The following is a 20,399-nucleotide window of genomic DNA, read 5'->3' as shown; positions in this document are numbered from 1 at the left end:
CCAGTAATGTGCACCCAATAAAATTTATTGTAAAACAAGAAAAAACACTTTTCTAAAAAATAAAGCCATAGTCAATGACATCATCACTTTGACCTTGTTCTTACAACTGTATTTTTACAGGCAGTGCCTTAGGGTCTACAGAGAGCCCTGTTGACTTCAACAGGACTCCACACAGACACAAGGGCCAGTTTCTCTGGATGTGAACACAAAATCTAGAACTCAGTTACTATTTCTTACAATATTGGGAGAAATTTTGTTTCTTTTATAAGAAATCCAGTCAGCGCATAATAGCAGCAACTATGGCAAAAACATGTCACATGACAGAGGATTTCGTCACAATGTGAGTCCAAATATCTGAAGACAAAGCTGATAAACTGTCCATGGAATCATCCTGAGGGCAATTAACCGTGTTACAGAGAATTATATTGAGATCTTTCTAGATAATCCCTACCTGGCAACCCTGATTACATCGGCTGCTGATGACAGGTGCACTGACCTGCAGGTTTTCAGGCAGCTCAGTGACTGGCTGCTGCAGGAAAAGTGCCATGAGGAGGAAATAGAGTGCAGGTACATTAGTATGCTTTGGGAGAAATGACTGAAGAATTGGAAAGCCTGGAAAATGACAAGCATCCCGGTTAATTTCCCTGACAGTTGATCTGCCACCAGCACTCCTGCCAACATTGAACCCTAAGAGAAAGGGAAATAAAAAAAGAGCCAAAAGTGTTAATATGCAAATTACCTATTTATAACATAACCTGTTTTATTTAAGCACAGAAGTGAGCACTTTAAAAGTAAACAGTAAAAATGAATTTCTACATTTACATCACATTCGTATTAATATCAACTTATTAATTTTTCATTAAAGCAATGTCAAAAACTTAGTCATAAAATCATCTCAGAATCAGATGCATGTTATAGTACGAATTTCTCAGTGAAAACAGAAAGAGTAATGCTACTTCAAATAAGTTATCCACTTAAGCTCTGATAAGAGCTAGTAATGAACCTTCAGAGGAAGATTTAAAACTCCTAAAAAGGACACCATATAAATTATATTACAATGCAGAGGGAGGAAAGTTTCATCATAATCCCAACTAGTCATCTTATGTTGTGAAGAGTAAACTTGATTGCCGAATGTGAATCAATGAAATTGAACATCTTTCCAGATACTTCATATATGACTAGGTTTTAATTTTTACTAATTAAATATGATTAAAAAATTCTTAATTTCCTACCGAAAATTAAGCCAGAGTTAAGCAAAAGCTACTGGAAGCCACAAGAGACAATTTATCCCAGCTCCAATAAATGTTCAGGGATTGGGAAAAGTGCTGACTGGACAGCACTGGTAAATAGTGTACTCTGATGAAGGGTACAAGTATAGTAAAGAAGAGGTTACTCACCTTCCTGTAACTGATGTTCTTTGAGATGAGCATCCCTGGGGGTGCTCCACAGTAGGTGTAGATGCATCCCAGCACCTCAAAGTGGATTTTTGATAGCATAGGGGTCACGCACGTGCCCTCCTCCCCCCCCACCCCCCCGCTTGTGTTCCTTCTCTATCCAGAACCCAGTATAGGAGAACAAATTGTCTTTTTTATTATTTATGTTTTGTTTTTTGTTTTTTCCCTGAAGTAGAGGGGAGGAAGGGAGGGTAGTGGAGCACCCCCAGGGACTCTCATTTTGAAGAACACCAGTTACAGGAAGGTGAGTAACCTCCTCTTCTTAAGAGACGTCCCTTGGGGTGCTCCCAGTAGGTGACTGCAAAGCAATCTGTGTTATGGAGGCAGGTACTTTGGATCAGGTAGCTACGCTGTTTGCAGTATGGCTTTTGCTACTGTGGTGTAGTGGAGAGGTTGGGAGGAAAGTGCATAGTGTTTTGCAAAAGTTTATTCCGATGCCCATGTGGCTGCTGCACATATGTCATCGATGGGGACCTTCCTAAGGTAAGCGACCGAGGTGGCGACCGCTCTGGTCAAATGTGCCCAAATTGAGGTCGGTGGTAATAAGTTGTTAAGCGAGAAGCATGTGGCCATGCAGTCAGAGATCCAATGCAATAATCTTTGTGATGATATTTGGTTTCCTTCGTTGCAATCAGCAATGGAAACGAAGAGACGTGGAGATGATCTAAAGCAGCGGTTCCCAACCTTTTCCAGATGGGGACCCATTTTGACAATTCAGGAAGACTTGGTGACCCAAGGCAATTCAAAAACACGGGAAGGGACGGGACAGAGCCACCTGGGGAGACACTTGGCGACCCTTTTGAAATGTAATGGCGACCCATATTTGGGTCCTGACTCATAGGCTGGGAAATCCTGATCTAATGGGTTTCATTCTGTGGATGTAGAAGGAGAGTGCCCTTCAGACATCAAGGATGTGCATCTGCACGTCCAAGGGGTTGGTGCGAGGCTTTGGGAAAAATACAAGTATATAGTTTGGTTTAATGGAAGGAAGAGCGCACCTTGGTTATGAAGTTGGGGTGCGGTTGCAGGGAGACTGCCTTTTTACAGGTAGGTGGAATTGAGGCAGGTGTTTGCCACAAGGTCCTGGCAGGTTCGAGTATGGCCAGGTTGATTGGCAAGGCAATTTTTGCAGAAGGTGTCACATGGAGGAAATTTGTGAGCTCACGGTGCATATCCTGCACCTCCTCCATGGGGATGTTTGAGTCAGTTGCGACTCTTTTGAAAAGATCCTGGAAGGAAAAGACATCCTCAGTAGTCATGGAGGATGGTGGCATGATCGCCTCAGCCATACAAGATGGTGAATTTATGTCTAATAATACCCCTGAAGCCAAATTTGGGGTGTGATGTCCTTCAGTATCATTTTTCCCAATACCCGTTGGAGGTGATTGGGTGAGGGGAAAGGGAGCTTTTGTCATGTGTTTGGTCTTGTGTGGTCTCTTCTTGTATTGTTGATGCCATTGGCTCCACAATTGCCACTGGGGAGGATAAGGCATTGGTGGTGGCATCCAAGGGTATGGAGCCCAGAAGGCCATAGGTGCTGTGGTAAAATCAGGATAGACGGAATTAAACGACATTCTGAACACCTCTGTGTGTGGAGACAACTGAGGTGAAAAAACTGCTAAGCTGTCATCCCCATCAGTTGATAGGGGAGAGGGTTATTATTATTATCATTATTATTAATCCTCTTCGCTCCTGATGGAGCATAAGGTGCCAACGAATCTTCTCCAGCCTTCACAGTCCTGAGAAAGCCGGCTGACTTCTTCCCAGGTCGTGCCCTTCCTTTTCATGTCCTCCTCCACAGTGCTCCTCCAGGTGCCCAATGGCCTCCCTCTTTTACGCTTTCCAGGTGGAGTCCAGCTGAGTGCCATATGAGGGAGTCTTGTTTCGCTCATCCGGAGGACATGCCCCAGCCATCTCCAGTGTCTCTGCTTGATCTCGTCCACAACATTGTTGATGCTAGTGCATTGGCTTATCTCCTTGTTGATAACATGCTGTTCCCAGCTGACTCTGAGGATACGATGAAGGCACCGTCCTTCAAAGCCTCTGAGTCTGCTCTCAATCTTCTTAGTCCTCCAAGTCTCTATGGCATACAGCAGGACTGAGCGCATATTCAACCTATAGATCTTCAGTTTAGTCCTGGTCTGCAACAGTGATGACTTCCAAATGTTGTTAAGCTTTTGGAAGGCTTGCGCTGCCAGGGCAATTCTAGCGGAGATCTCTTTGTCGATGTTGCTGTCTGCCGAGATGTAACTGCCGAGATACCTGAAGTAATTTACTTCCTCTAACTCTTCACCCATGATGGTGATTTTATCGGTGTTAGTTGTCCTCAGTTTCATCACTTTGGACTTGCCAGGGTGAATTCTGAGCCCAACGCTTCTGGCTGTCCGGTCAACAATGTCGGTCTTTTCTTGGATGTCCTGCTGATCATGTGCGAGAAGCGCCAGGTCATCTGCGAAGTCACAGTCCTCAAGCCGAGCAGTCAGTCCCCATAGCACTCCCCTTGATCTGACCTCAGTGGCTCTGCACATCACCCAGTCGATGACCACAAGAAAGATAACAGGTGAGATTACACAGCCCTGTCTGACCCGTCTTCACGTGAAACTAGTCACTCTGCTGTCCTTCATGTCGCACACAGCATTGATTCTCAGCGTACAGGACCTTCAGGATGTTAATGACCTTCTCAGGGAACCCGTATGCTTGTAGAATCCTCCAGAGTGAGGGGTGGTGGATGCTATCAAACGCCTTCTCAAAACTGATGAAGTTAATGTAGAGGAAAGAGTTCCATTCTATTGACTGCTCCACTATGGCGCGTAGCACGAAGATCTGGTCCGTGCACGACCTTCCACTTCTGAAGCCAGCCTGTTCTTCCCTGAGGATTTTCTCAATGCCCTTTCGCATTCTCTGTAGCAGGACTCTACAGAAAATCTTTCCCGGCACAGACAGAAGATTAATGCCTCTCCAATTCCCGCAGATGGACAGATCGCCTTTTTTGGGTAACTTCACAATGATGCCCTTCTTCCAGGTCTCTGGTACCCTCTCTTCTTCCCAGACCCTGTTGAAGAGACCCTTCAGAGCTTGTGCACTTGCCTTGGGGTCTGCCTTAAGCATTTCAGCAGTGATCTGGTCTTCCCCGGGCGCTCTGTTGCCCTTCGTCTGTTTGATAGCATCTGCTATCTCCAGCTCACTGATGTCCCCACATTCCATGTCTACTTGGAGGTTCATACTTCTAAGGTCAGCCTCTTCCTCTGGGCCAGGTCTGTTGAGAGTCTCCCTGAAGTGTTCCGTCCACCTGCTGAGCTGTTCTTTTGCTGTTACCAGCATTTTCCTGTTCTTGTCTCTTACTACAGTAGACTTGTTGGTAAAGTCTCCTATAAGAGTCTTGGTGATCTTGTACACTGTCCTAATATCACCTCTGTCTATTGCTGACTGGGACTCCATGGCAATATTATCCACATACGCTCTCTTATCTCTTCGTACACGTCTCTTCACGGCAATGTTTAGGTCCCTGAAGACCTGTACAGCTGTTATTTTATCTTCAGCCCTGCCTGCAAGTGTGCGCTGTTTAACCGCCTTTCTGTTCTCAATGAGCTGCCATGTAGCATCTGAAAGCCACTCCTTTCTCTGTTTCTTCTTGTACCACAGTACAACCTTGCTGATTTCCAGGTATACCTTCTCGATCTCCTCACAGTGTATGTTAATATCATCTGCTATCAGGTCTTCGAGCAGGCTGAATCTGTTGGACAGCTCTAGAGTGAACTGGATCTTCACTGTTGGATGTTTTAGTCTACTGGAGTCGAAGAGCTGGCCACCAGTCTTTCGGTCTGTCCTTTTCAGCCGTTTCAGCTTGAGCTGCAGCTTGCAAAGAAGATGATGATGATCGCTGTTGGCATCTGCTCCTCTCAGCGCTCGGACATCTCTCATGGATCTTCTCCACTTCTGGTTGATAGCAATGTGATCAATTTGGTTACAAGTCCTTCTATCTGGAGATATCCAGGTCAACTTATGTATTGTCTTATGTTGAAAGACAGTGCCGCCTATCACCAGGCCATTCTCCAGGCACAAATCTACAAAACGCTGTCAATTATCGTTTCTTTCGCCGACACCCTCTGGGCCCATGCAGGATTCGTAGCCTTCATTATCCAACCCGACTTTTGCATTCATTACGATCAAAACGTCGTGGTGAGGTGTCTTGTCTATCTGCTCTTGCAGGTTGCTATAGAATAAGTCCTTCTCCTCCTCTGTAGCTTGTTCGGTGAGTGCATAGCATTGAATAACGGTGGTTTTGGCGTAGCTGGAAAAGAATCTTGCTCTGATGATACGAGAGTTGACTGGTTCCCATCCCAGAAGGCTCTTCTTACCCTGAATATCCGTGATGATGCCAACCCCTTCTTGATGCTGTCCATCTGACCTTCCAGAGTAACAGACAGTCTCCCCTGAACCAAGTGTTAGCATCCCTGAGTCAGTCCATCTTATTTCACTAATGCCCAAAATATTGATCTTGTACCTGGACATTTCTCTCACCACCTGTGCTGTTTTCCCGGTCTCGTACATAGTTCTTACGTTCCATGCTGCCATTCTCACTTGTTGCTTGGGTCTCGCTAGGGACTGTATCGGAGCAGAAACTTCCTTTCGGCTTTCATCTCTGCTCGTCATGCTAGGCATTACTGCCTCGATCCTCAGCTGATCACCCCTTTGATGGCTTTTTAAAGTTTTCATTGACATTTCTGTAGCAAGAGTTTTTCATGTAGTGGGTTGCTAGTCTGACGTACAACCCTCCTCCTTTCACATCCTGGACTTGGGACCAGGCAACGGCGTAGAGACAACAGAGGTGAAAAAACTGCTAAGCTGCCATCCCCGTCAGTTGATAGGGGAGAGGGTGAGTCTGAGTAATTAGACAACCTCACTCACCATTTTCTATATCCATTCAAAAATGGCGAGTTCAGCGTAGAGGAGATCTCCAGGTCTATGTGCTCCCTGTAAGTAATAGTGGGAGTGTGTGGTGCGGAGTACTGTGCTGCTGTAGAGGATAGCGCCTGCAGAACCAGAGGAGCAGAGCATGCAGCGTACAGGGTTGCTATAGGCAACAAAAGTGTACGGGGGCAGTGCCGTGTGGCTGCCCTACCAACTCCTGTGGTGCCGTAGTGAGCGCTGGAGGCGCCACTGTACTCAGCGTGGTGGTGGTCGGCGCCATGCTCAGTACCGAGCTATTTGAGGCAGGCACAGTGTGGCCTGTTGCCTCAATTTGTGCGCTCTCTGTGGCGCTTTTATAGTGGCTACACGGCTCACCTGAGGTACCGGGTCAATCATAGGTACTAAGACATTGCTTGTTGGGGTTACCTGACTGTCTCTCAATTGAATGCCTTTTTGGCGAGCGCAGGTGTTGCAGCAGCAAGGTGGCCCATTTCTTTGCGGACTTAGGGGGTTTATCCCCTTTCGCTGTGAGTGTCTGCCTGGAGCCAGAATCTGAGGATGGGTGTTTGCCTGGTCCATCAAAATCATTTCCAAGCGGAGTTCTCTTTCTTTCCGTGTGCGCGCTTTAAGTTTGGCGCAGTGTGGCCAGTCACATTGTGAGTGCGGGAGGACAAGACGCGGCAGCGCACCACACCGCACTGCACGCATGTGGCCCCAATGCACTGGTATTAAAAAACCACTCTGAGGCACTGGGACGCTCCTACACCTACTGAGGAGCACCCCCACGGACGTCTCTTGAAGAAGAACAATGAGATGCTAGTTCAGCCTCCATGACTACTGAGATACTTGGCCTTTCTGCTGACATTATATTTGTATAAAACTAGCTTTGACAATTTGTTTCTAAGGTAAATTTTTGTTCACTAGAGACAAAATCATTCTACGATAGTCTATCAAATAGTCATCAAATGGTAATGAAATGCTCTCTACTAACTCATGTGAAATGCACAAATGTGACCCTTTTAGTGAATGGTTTCATATCCTATTTTATCAGAAATCTGAATTTTTGTATTAAAATAAAAATTATGAAGATGTTCAGAAAAGATAATTTCACACATCACTTACCGTGCCACTATTTTTAAAAGTTTTGAAACAGCAACAACTTTAAATATTGCTATAACTGTGGCTAGGTAACAACTTTGAAACAACTTAAAACCAAAAAATACAATCCCACCTCCCCCAACTTCTTTTTAATTTTGGTCTCTATTTGTAATGTTCCCAGAACTTCTGACTAATTGAAAACTTTTTACTATATAGTTGGCTTCCTACTTATTTAGAATAAATACTAAATGAACAACAATTGTCAATGATCTAAAGCAGCGGTTCTCAAACTTTTTGGGCTCTGGAGCCCTTTACATGAGTAAAAATTTATGTGGAGCCCCTCCATTGATTGTATGTGTTGTACCTATCGATGTTTCCAGCTTGTCAACCTCACGGAGCCCCTGGAGAAGTCTCGCGGAGCCCTGGGGCTCTGCAGAGCACAGTTTGAGAAACACTGTTCTAAAGCATCAACAGTTCTGAAACTCTAAGGGAAAAAATGCAAATACAAATTATGTCTAACATTCATATCTTAGAAATAAAACAAATTATAATTATAGCATGAATGCTAAAAAAATGCTCACAACATAATTTCACAAACTATTTTTCAGAATTTTCTCCTACTTCATTAATTTTTATTAACAACTGAAAGTTTAACTGTTTTTCTAGTTTATTATCCAGAGGGAAATATTATGGAAATAACTATAAACATAGAGACTCAGTGCTATTATTTTTTCAAGGAATAGCAAGGTAGTGTGAAAAAGTTTGTGGGGGTTTACAAAGAGAAATGACCTGGGTTTTATATTTCACTAAAAAGCACAAAATTTATATTCCATCTTTTATCTAGAAGAGAAAGCACTATAAATTAATTGTTTTAAAAATACTTTTTCAATAAACATTTTATCTTTCTTCATTAAAAAAATTATGAGCAGAAGTTCTTTAGTGCAAAATAAGACATTTTATTATACAGTGAAATGACTGCAGGATACAGAAATGATACAATTCTGTTAGGACTGACAAAGTAAGGGCCTGATCCCAAACCTACTGAAGTTAGTGGAAAGAGTCCCATTTCACTTCAATGCTCTCTGAATCACACCTTAAAATGAGTAACTGTTTGAGAAACTTACTCTTTATGAGGTTGGGAGAAAGAAGAGTCATGCTGAATGAATACATACATACAAACACACACACACACACACACGAACGATACCAATTCAGACTTCATAATTACAAGAAGACATGACAGATTACATCAGACAGAACAGATGTACATTTTTTGGTAGAGACATAGTTTCTCTCTATTTCAGGCTGTAGGGATAATTCCCAGCTTGAGGTGAAATATTTGTAGCAGTTCTGATTGAGCTAACAAGCTACATACTAAGGGTAGCAGCAGCACCTCAAGCCGTGGGATGGTCTAGCTGTTCTGATCTTGTTATTCGTCCAAGATCCTAGGTACGTATTTCAGGCAACAAGCCCCTACTCTGTTTGAGCTGGCATGGTTACATTCCATTTTCAATGTTCAACCAAATATATGATGAGTATTTCCCCTGAAGCTGTGAACTGCAACTCCTACTCTAGGTAGAGACATACCTTTTGATTTTCCTTCTCCGGGGAGGAGAAGCATAAGGGAAAAATACTTTCTGCCCTTTTTGCTTCATTATAGAAGGTCTAAAAAAAATTGTTAACCACATATAATACTGATTTTTACATTAGAAATTCAGGTCTTGTCTAATCTGGAAAATTCTTTGACTAGAGAACCAGTGAATAAAGGCATCATTAGTCAAGACACTGAATGATGAATAAGAGGGAAAGGGATTTTTTAATCAGATTTTTTTAAAAAACTATTTGCTTTTGTTAACTCCTACTAAACCCAATGTCTAACAAGAATTTTTTGTTTTTGTTAAAGATTCAATATCCGCCCCTCTTTAATTAAGAAGAAAATACATTCCACAGGTTGAAGTCAACAGACAACACTTATAATTTGATTATTCAGCAGGACAGCTATGGAACTGAAACCATTGAGTGTCTTCTTTATCCCACATGATTATGGTCTCTCATGGCCTGATGACAAGACTGATTCTTGAACACTTGCGTTGTTTTTTGGCCCCTTCAGTTATTGCAATAAAAAGATTATCTATAACTTGCCTGTTTTCAATTTCTGATTAAAAGTATAATTTAAAGTACTATTGTCCTACAAACATTTTCAGGGTATGGAATTCAGACAATCATATTATAACATTAAAGGAAAATGGCAGTGAAACATTAAGTTGCTCCCAATCATTAGAACCATTACAAAACTAATGAGTACTCACTCCTACAAAGGGATCTCTGAGGGTGAATCTATACAGGTGATAAGCTTTTTACTACTGAAAACTATTTGATATACACTCTGTTGTAAAAAAGTTGTAATATCATCATACAATTTTTAGATGATAAAAATATTGAAAGATACATCCTTAAATCATTGTAATTGAAAGCTCATACCTAACACAGTGCCAATCTTATTCGTCAACACAGAATCTGTTTGATCAAGCCAGCCTCCACCGCTGAGGCCTTCTTTAAACTTGAGAAGTATAGGCTGATTACTTAGCAGGACCACAAGAATTCTCATGGCTGCAGTTACTGTGGTGGAGTGCAGATGTTCTTCCATAAACATCATAATCCAATCAAATCCCAGGGTTCTGACCAGTTCTTCACATGCCCTAATTAAAAAAAAAAAGTAAAATATTTAAAGATTCCTTACTATGCATAACCTGGCAAGAACCAAAGTTTCCAGTAACTACAAATTCAGACGAGACATCAGAAAAAATTAAAATCAATCTAAGCATAGACTGGTTTCTCTGGTAAGTGCTACCTGCTACTGAAGAAGGAATTCTCCGTCAGATTCCTTTCGCAGTAACTACTACAGAATTGTCACTATTTGGTTCAATGGGAGGAAGGAACGAAAATATAGTCATTGAGACTATTGTAACTGGCTCTAAGATTACTCTAAAAACTGAGATGTGAAGGTTGGAAGGCTAAACAGGAAATCAGTGTCTATAAATTACAACTAGATAATAATACTTAAGCAAATCATTTACAGGTTATCCAGTTATACAGATGTTATTAAAAACCAAAAAGCATCAAATCTTTGTGCCATGCACAGTCAGATGGAAATTCTTAGAAAAAAATGTAGAATATATAGATTTTACATATTTGGGATATACTAGAACATCCAAAATTGTTGAATACCCAGATTATGTTTGAGGTCAAATATGTATTGTATAAAAGGCAAAGTGTTATGAAATCCACAAAAATACATCAAGCACTCTATGCGCCAGTATAACTAGTGACCAGAGTATGGTTCAGCAGACTTTCTTCCGCTTTATGTTATGCTAAATGAAACCTACCGCTAGTCACTTTTTCCTCTCCAGTATTTGTACTTACTGTAAGTTAACACTTGATTTTTCTTTAGATGTGTACAAAAGTTTGAGAAGGATATCTAAAAGTCTGTTCCGCAGAAGAATTAGATTAGCAGAAACAAGGCCTCCAAAATCATCCTCTGTTCCTAAACATAAAATACGGCAATTAAGTGAAAGATGAAGCATACAGCTTTTAAGATTTCTAAGCAAGTACAGTCTAAAATAATAAAACCAGTAATTAAATACAGGCTGAATGACAGAATAGAACAAAATACAGTTAATGATATACAGATTCACAGAACTGGAAGAGACCTTGAGAACTTATCTAGTCTAGTCTCACTCACGTAAGGATTAAGTATTATCTAGATCATTCCTGACAAACGTTTGTCCAACCTGCTCTTAAAAATCTACAGTGAGGGAGATTCCACAACCTTCCTAAGAAACTGGCAGTTAGGAAGTTTTTCCTAATGGCCAACCTAAATCTCCCTTGCTGCAAGTTAATGCTTGCCCCATTGCTTCTTGTCTTATCCTCAGATTTCAAGGACAATAATGTTTCTCCCTCCTCCTTTTAATAATCTTTTAGTTGCTTGAAAACCATTTTGATGTTCCCACTTTATCTTCTCTTTCCTGAACTGCACCAACCCAGTTTTTTTCAATCTTCCCTCGTAGACAGGGCTCGATTAAGAAAGGGGCTTTCGGGGTGTAGCCCAGGGTACCTGGGTAATGGGGGTCCCCACAAAAATATTTCCTGGCTGCCAAAAGTGAAGATCTTTTTGCAATGCCCCCTTAGCCTGGGATTCTTGGTTGCATATAGTGAAGTCCCTGCATTGGGTCCAGCCCTGGCTGGCAGGAAGGGGAGCAGGTGGTTGCACGTGCTGCCATTCTCTCTGCGGGGCTGGAGCCGCATTGCAGCCAGCATCGGGGTGACTCCATTCCTGTGCTGCCCTTGCCTACAAACTTCGCACCCTGCAGACCCCACTGGCTAGGAATTGCCGCCATTGGGAGCTGTGGAGGGAAGGCAGTGCCTCCAGTCAAGCGCAAGTCCCCATGAGCAAAGCTGAGCAACTTACTTCCCCAAACACACACCAAATGGGAGCTGCCCTGGGTAAGCACCTCACACTTCAACCCTCTGCCGTGGCCCTGAGCACCCTCTCATACCAGACCTCCTCCAGCCAAGAGCCCCTCCTGCACTCCAATCCCCTTAGCCCCAGACTGGAACCCCCTCCTACACCGCAAATGCCTCATCCAAACCTCACCACAGTCTACACCCCCCAGTTGGAGCCATCACCCTCTTTCTACCTCAACCCACAGAACCCTCTCACTCTCAGACCTCCTTGTTTTTGGCTCCATCCCAGAGCCTAGTCGGCTTCTCAAAACGTACAAGTCCTGCGCTCTCAAGAGAGTTAATCCAGCCCTGCTCATAGGTCATGTTTTCTAGACCTTTAATTGTTGTTGTTGCTCTTCCCCAGACTTTTTCCAATTTGTTCACCTTCCCTGAAATGTGTTGCCCAGAACTGGACACAATAGTCCATTTGAGGCCTAAACAGCATGGAATGGAACAGAAAAATTACTTCCCGTGTCTTGCTTATAGCACTGCTGCTAATACATCCCAAAATGATGCGTGCTTTCTTTTCAAGAGTGTTACACTGTAGGCTCATATTTAGCTTGTGACCCATTATGACCCCTCAATCCATTTCTGCAGGGCAGGAGTGCAGCAAGGGGGGCTGGAGCCTCGGCCAGGAATCTCATGTGAGAGGCGTGAGTGGCGCAGCAGGGAGTTCTGGCCCCAATCATTGGGCAGTAGCAAGGCCAGCAGTAGCTCCTGGCCAAGTCTTCGTCCCCCCTTGCTGTACTCCTGTCCTGCCACCTTCCTATATCTGGGCTCTGTGGTTCTGCCAGACCTTAGATGTTACCAGACCAGAGAGTCCTGGTTTAGAGAGGTACAACTTGTACTCCTTAGGAAGGAACAATCAATCGCATGCATACAAAATGGGAAACGACTGTTTAGGAAGGAGTCCTGCAGAAATGGGTGGTAAGATGGGGAGCGCAGCTCTAGCCAGGGCTAGCACAGTGTGAAACACAGCCTCAATTGGGGCTAGTGCAGCGGAGGAGTACAGCCCCAGCTGGGGCTGGAATCAGTGGGGCCGGTAGCTATGCGCACAGTCCGGGCTGGCGCCAGGTGGGGGTGCAGCCCTGACCAGGGTTGGAGGTAACGGGGCTGTTGTGGAGGGGGGATACAGCCCCAGCCAGGACTGGCAGAGTGAGGGGCTGGAGGCAGTGGCAGGTGATAGGGAGCGCAGCCACAGCCGGGAGCAGAGCCTACACCTGGGTAGGGAGCCTTGACCGTCCCTTGTTTGGCAAACTCTGTGGTTCGGGACCACTTAGGTCCCAAGAGCTCTAGACAAGGGAGGTTCAACCTGTCTAAAATTCTTAAAGGACTGTTAGTCCTACAGATCCATCAACATGCATGGTGCTATACAGACAAAGGAGTTTTCAATCTAAAGTGTAAAAAATACCCCCCCAAACACAGAAACCTTTAATGTGGAATATTGATACTATGGAAGATGCAGGATGTTTCTTTCTTTCGACTGTATTTTTCCTTCACTCCAGCTCGTGATCTGTGCACTTGGACACAGACAAAAAACAGGTTGGGTGCATGGAGATCCACAGATAGGCATATGCGGATAAAATCTGCCTCAATCTAAAATTGTTGGCCAACTGATATGCAAACCAGAATAGTCACTTGAATCCACTCAGCTCGCTATTGTACTTATCTATTTGATAAAAGACGGAGAAAGAGGGGGAGTAATCTACGGCCAATCAGGTGTTTCTCAAGCACTTTGTGTGAATGGACCAAACCTTAATAACGGACCTTCTGGTCACTGTTCTCAATAATGTTTTATGTTCCTATGCACAAATAGGGATGTGATGTGTGGCAGGGGTGGGGCTGAGAGATTTGGAGTGTAAGAGGGGCTCAGGGTTGGGGTAAAGGGTTAGGGTATGTGTGTGTGGGTTCTGGAAGAGAGTTCAAATTCTGCGTTGGGGCCAGGGATGAGGATTTAGGGTGCAGGGTGTCCCAGGGCTATGGCAGGGAAAGAGGACACTCCCCAGCCCTCTCTCGTTGCAGCAGTTCAGGGCCAAGATGAGACATCTCTCTCCCGCTGTGGCAAGTCTGGCAAGGATGGGCTGAGGAAGGGATTCCTCTCCCTAGCTGGGGCAACTCCCGGCCAAACTGGAGGAGGGGCGCCTCTCCCTGACCATGGCAGCTCCTGCTGTGCGACCATGAACCTGCACAGTTTAGAGGGAATTCAGCTTGTTCACTTACTCACTGATTATCTCCCAAATTATCTCCATATTCAATAAATTGTGTAGCATTCCCATGGCAGCTACTGCAAACGCCTACTTTACAAATAATGCTAGGAAGATATTCACATATTTACTTCTCTTTTATTGCAATTCAGTAGTTAGAAACAAGGAAGAGAAACATGCCCTGGTACCATCTCACATAATACACAAAAGATTCCTGTAATGCTAAACAAAGGATCTTCTGAAATACTACAGGCAAATTCCTTTAAATAAAGGAAAAGAAAAACAAAATTCAAACATAGAAGTACAATACATATTCCCTAATACCTCCTCAACTGAAAGGTCAACACCACCTCAATTCTACTATTGTAATAGCAGCTTTCAATTATAGGGTGTGTCTAGCCTACAGGGTTTTGTCGACAAAAGTGGACTTTTGTCGACAAAAGTGGACTTTTGTCGACAAAACTATACCTGCGTCCACACTACCGCTGAGTTCTGTCGACATAACGTCGACAGAACTCAGCAGTTTTGTCGACGCTGGTAAACCTCATTTTACGAGGCATAACGCCTTCTGTCGACAGAGTTTCTGTCGACAGAAAGTGTTATTGCATGTAAACTGTCCTTTGCATCTACACTACCATGTCGACAAAGCAGCTTGCTTTGTCGACAGAACTGAATGTAGTGTAGACGCTCTTTGTCGACAGAAGTTTTGTCGACAGTATCTGTCGACAAAACTTCTGTCGACAAAAGCCTGTAGTCTAGACGTACCCATAGTTACTAATGACGTATCGAGAAGATCTTGGAACTTTCAGACAGGAGGAAGCTTAAGATGCCAGAACTATATAGCGGCTTCATTTTCCTGTTTTAACCTTGTGACAGGAGCTTCAATGGAATTTCTTATGTCAGTGGTTTTCAATGAAAAATATTTTTAAAAGTATCTAACGAAGTGTTTATTTGCAGAGGAGACAGACAATGATATTTTCCGCATAAAAACAATCAGACCATACTAGTAATTAATGCATTCATTTCCTTTTATTCAGTGAATGAAATGCCACATTTGGAGGACACACAGCATTACTCAACCCTCTCTCACTTAAGAGATTGAGATGCCAAGCTGTTTTGAAGAAGTGGAAGAAAATAGAAAAAAAGCCCATAATGTTAAGTGACAGGAAACAAAATGAAAGCAGATACAAACAGGTATTATTTTTGCACTGCTTGCTTTGCACACAACATTTAAAACTATATAAGCTGGAGACAGGTACACTAGAATTAAAATGTAGAGATCATCATTTACAACAATTTAAGTGTATTTAACCACACAGACTGTGTTCCCAATGATTTTTCTCAAGCACTGAAAGCTACTTACCAGTATCAAGCTTTTCTTCATTGTTTATCTCCATGACTACAAACTTCTCACAGACTGCAAATGTAGGCAAAGTAGAAGAGATGACCTGTCCAAACCTTTATGGATAGAGAATTACAATGTGTATTTCTGTGACAGATAGACTTTAATCTGCCGAAAAGGCAACACACAAAAACCTGCTGGGGAACGCTTTCATCTCCTTGGGCACTCATTAAGGGATTTCCAAGTTGCTGTTTTGTTTCAGACCAATTCCACAAGCCAAATACACAGAGAAGGACTGGAACTTCACTTCATTCTTAAGTTTAACTCTCATGCTAATGGTTTAAATCTTGACATCAGTTGGCATTATCAATCAACCAAACAATGAAGGTGCCAATAGTTCTTGATGTCTGTGTAGAATCTGATGTTAGTACTTTTCCTTTCCTAATGCAAACTAATGGTTCTGATCAGCCTCTTTTAACTATTAAGTCTTTAAGACTATTTGTTGTTTTTTAAGTTTTCCTTGTTACAGACTAACTAGGCTACCCCTCTGAAATGTTTAATCTGTCAGTAATTCATATTGAACAGAACAATGCTACTAGATAAAGGAAAATATACTAAAAATGTTTATCCTATCACTTGTAAAAACAAAGTTTGCCTCAATCTAGGATTGTTGGTCATATGCAAACTGGAATGCAGTCACTTTGACCCTCTCAGCTTGCTAGTGTACTTACTTACTAGCTAAAACTTAAACACCAAATGGTCCTGCAGCACCTAAGAGGCTAACAAAAAATGTGGATGGTATCATGAAATTTCATGGGCACAGACCATTTCTTCAGATTAATACAACAAGGAGTCCAGGGTACAAATAAATAGCAGAGAAAGAGGAGATGGAGATGAACAGAAGGAAAAAAAAATAGGAAAAGACAAAAAATTTTGTCAATTAGAGTGTCTGTGCTAAATGAGGCTAACAGAGTGGGCTGTAAGTGCCCGGTACTTAGCTTTTGATGTAATTAGGGTGTGAAATGTAGCAGCCCACCCAGTACAGAGCTCCAAAGGTGAGGCCTTGGAGAAGTGGTGAAGCAGGAGCAGGGCCTCAAAGGGTGTTTCTACACAACAAAGTTATTTCAGAATAACGGCCATTATTCTAAAATAATATGAGAGTGTCTACACAGCAATTCCGTTATTATTTCAAAATAATGAACAGCTTATTTCGACTTCTGTAAACCTCATTCTACAAAGAATAACGCTTATTCCGAAACGGCTATTTTGAAATAGTCCCTCACCAGGGCCATTCTAAATTATTCCTCCTGGAGCTCTAAGCAGAACATATAAGAACATAACATAAGAACATAAGAACGGCCGTACTAGGTCAGACCAAAGTTCCATCCAGCCCAGTATCCTGTCTGCCAACAGTGGCCAGCACCAGGTGCCCCAGAGAGGGTGGACCGAAGACAATGATCAAGAGATTTGTCTCCTGCCATCCTTCTCCAGCCTCTAACAAACAGAGGCCAGGGACACCATTTCTATCCCCTGGCTAATAGCGTTTTGTAGACCTAATCTCCATGAAATTATCTAGCTTTTCTTTAAACTGTTATAATTCTAGCCTTCACAGCCTCCTCTGGCAAGGAGTTCCACAGGTTGACTACACGCTGTGAGAAGAACTTTTATTAGTTTTAAACCTGCTACCCATTAATTTCATTTGGTGTCCTCTAGTTCTTCTATTATGGGAACTAATAAATAACTTTTCTTTATCCGCCCTCTCCACACCACTCATGATTTTATAGACCTCTATCATATCCCCCCTCAGTCTCCTCTTTTCTAAACTGAAAAGTCCCAGTCGCTTTAACCTCTCTTCATATGGGACCCGTTCCAAACCCCTAATCATTTTAGTTGCCCTTTTCTGAACCCTTTCCAAGGCCAAAATATCTTTTTTGAGGTGAGGAGACCACATCTGTACACAGTATTCAAGATGTGGGCGTACCATAGTTTTATACAGGGGCAGTAAGATATTCTGGGTCTTATTTTCTATCCCTTTCTTAATAATTCCTAGCATCCTATTTGCCTTTTTGACCACCGCTGCACACTGTGTGAAAGTTTTCAGAGAACTATCCACGATAACTCCAAGATCTTTTTCCTGATTTGTTGTAGCCAAATTAGCCCCCATCATTCTGTACATATAGTTGGGGTTATTTTTCCTGATGTGAATTACTTTACACTTATCCACATTAAATTTAATTTGCCATTTTGTTGCCCAATCACTCAGTTTGGTGATACCTTTTGGAGTCCCTCAAAGTCTGCTTCTGTCTTGACTATCCTAAACAGTTTGCTATCATCCACAAACTTTACCACCTCACTGCTTACCCCTTTCTCCAGATGATTTATGAATAAGTTGAAAATAGAGATAGCACATCTACATTAGGGAAGCCTGCCTCAGATTAATTTTGAGCCTTCCCTGCAGTAGAGGTACTATTTCGGAATAACTATTCCGGAATAACTGTGCAATGTAGACGTAGCCAAAGAAGGGTTGGGAAGGAAGCGGCGTAAGGGTATTTGGGTTTGAGGTACATCTTACATTGCAGTTAAATTGAAAAAGTGATCTTGTGGTTAAAAAGTTTGGAGACCACTGCACTAATGTGATCTATGCCATGAAGTGCCACCAATGTCCCACTGCCATGTATATTGGCCAAACTGGACTGTCTCTACGACAAAGGATTAATGCCACATGTCTCAAACTGTGGGACCTGATGCCCCGGGGGATCGCGAGCAACTTAGAGGGGGGATCACGGGATCACAAAGTTTGAGAATCCCTGGATTAGTGGATACAAATCAGATATTCAAAATGGTAACGCACAGAAGCCTGTTTGGGAACATTTTAACTAATGGATCTAAAAGCGATTATACTCTTGCAAAGCAATTTTAAAAAAAAGCTAGACAGAGAAATTGCGGAACTTGCTTTCATTTACAAATTTGATACCTGTAATCAAGGTTTGAACAAAGCCCTGTACTGGGTGGGCTGCTACATTGCACACCCTAATGACATCAAAAGCTAAGCACCAGGCACTTACAGCCCACTTGATTAGCCTCATTTAGCAAAGACATGCTAATTGACAAGATATTTTTTTCTTTTCCTATTTTTTTTCTTCTCCTTTCCTCCCCATCCCCTCTCTTTCTCTGCTATTTATTTGTACCCTGGACTCCTTGTTGCATTCATCTGAAGAAGTGGGTCGTGCCCACAAAACTCATGATAGCATCTACATTTTTTGTTAGTCTCTGTGTTGTTGCAGGACCATTAATTCTTTTTTAATTTTTTTCATTTACAGACTAACACAGCTACCCCTCAAATCTTTTAAATATACTAGGTAAAAGACATTGAAAATGAGAGGAAATTTAAAAATACGTATAGATCCAGACCAAAGGAATGTTAGAAGATATAGGGGACAACCACTGTTCAATGACTATGCATTCCCCAAGATGGTGTACCTTATAAAAATCACCTTTTAAAATTATAATAAAATATTAACTGGTACCGGTGAATGTTATCATAGAATCATAGACCACAAGAACTGGAAGGGACCTTGAGAAATCATCAAGTCCAGTCCCCTGCCCTCATGGCAGAACCAACCACAATCTAGATCATCCCTGACAGATGTCTATCCAACCTGCTCTTAAATATCTCCAGTGATGGAGATTCCACAACCTCCCTGGGCAATTCATTCCAGTGCTTACCACCCTGACAGTTAGGAAATTTTTCCTAATGTCCAACAGAAACCCCCCTTGCTGTAGTTTAAGCCCATTGCTTTTTGTTCTATCGTCAGAGGCCAAGGAGAACAATTTTTCTCCCTCCTTTAATCATTTTTGTTGTTCTTCTCTGGACCTTCTCCAATTTCTCCATATTTTTCTTGAAACGTGGTGCCCAGAACCAGACACAATATTCCAATTGCTGCCTAATCAGCACACAATAGAGCAGAATTACTTCGTGTGTCTTGCTCAGAACACTCCTGTTAATCCATCCAGCATAATGTTTTCTTTTTTGCAATAGTGTCCTATTTAGCTTGTGGTCCACTATGAGCCTTAGATCCCTTTCTGCAGTACTCTTTCCTAGAAATCACTTCTCATTCTGTATGTGTGAAACTGACTGTTCCTTCCTAAGCGGAGTACTTTGCATTTGTCCTCATTAAACTTCATCCTATTTACCTCAGACCACTTCTCTAGTTTGTCCAAATCATTTTGAATAATGACCCCATCCTCCAAAGCATTTGCAACTTAATAGCTGCGATAGCTGATAATCAATCTTTTCATTCCATAAGCATAAAAATAGTCGAACACATATGTCATGTTAGAAAAGGGGAAAAGTGACAGCTCGTTGGAGGAAAGCGACTATCCCTGTCACAGGATTCATATGGAAATTGGTCAAAGTAAGCTACTTCATGTATCACTATAATTAATCCAAGATATACCTACCTATATATTGCAGAGTAATATAAAACCATTTCTTTTAATTTAATCTTATTTTCTTCCTCTCTTTCTATTCTTGTTCTGATGTCTAGTCACTGTGATAAAAGTTATCACTTACCATAGAGCTCTCGATTGTGGCAACATGCTAAGAAATGCCACCAAGATTCTGGCTGCTGTCGGAAGTGCAGGGAAAGCTGACAGTCATGACAGTTGTAGGAACAGGGAACCAAATATTACAACTTGCAACTTGTTGATTTAGTAATAAAATGAAAGCTATTCCTTATAGAATCTGAATAAATTCTGCCCTTTATAGTGAAAAGGGAGCCAGACAAGGTATCTGATCCTACTAATCCATGGATTTTATATGCACTGGTAACCACATCTGCAGATGTGGATGCAGATATCCGTGGCTCATTTTGCAGATATGGATGC

General features: G+C 42.4%; 1 protein-coding gene across 10 annotated transcripts in view; it reads right to left on the bottom strand.

Annotated features, from left to right (window-relative positions):
- Window positions 1-20,399, bottom strand: part of WDFY3 (WD repeat and FYVE domain containing 3) — a 314,732-nt gene that overhangs the window by 90,665 nt on the left and 203,668 nt on the right. For 9 of the 10 annotated variants that reach the window (XM_075929522.2, XM_075929521.2, XM_075929520.2 and 6 more), the window contains 4 exons: window positions 15,534-15,628; window positions 10,887-11,007; window positions 9,945-10,162; window positions 452-687 (listed from right to left, as the gene is read on the bottom strand). In XM_075929522.2, the coding sequence (XP_075785637.2) occupies window positions 452-687; window positions 9,945-10,162; window positions 10,887-11,007; window positions 15,534-15,628 (670 nt within the window). The remainder of the gene's footprint in view (window positions 1-451; window positions 688-9,944; window positions 10,163-10,886; window positions 11,008-15,533; window positions 15,629-20,399) is intronic. The other variant, XM_075929524.2, reaches the window with a different exon arrangement.

Source organism: Pelodiscus sinensis, chromosome 4 (genome assembly GCF_052426305.1).
Source record: "Pelodiscus sinensis isolate ZL-2025 chromosome 4, ASM5242630v1, whole genome shotgun sequence".
Taxonomy (NCBI): domain Eukaryota; kingdom Metazoa; phylum Chordata; order Testudines; family Trionychidae; genus Pelodiscus; species Pelodiscus sinensis.
Note: the sequence above shows the minus strand (reverse complement) of the source record. Positions and strands in the feature narration are given on the sequence as shown.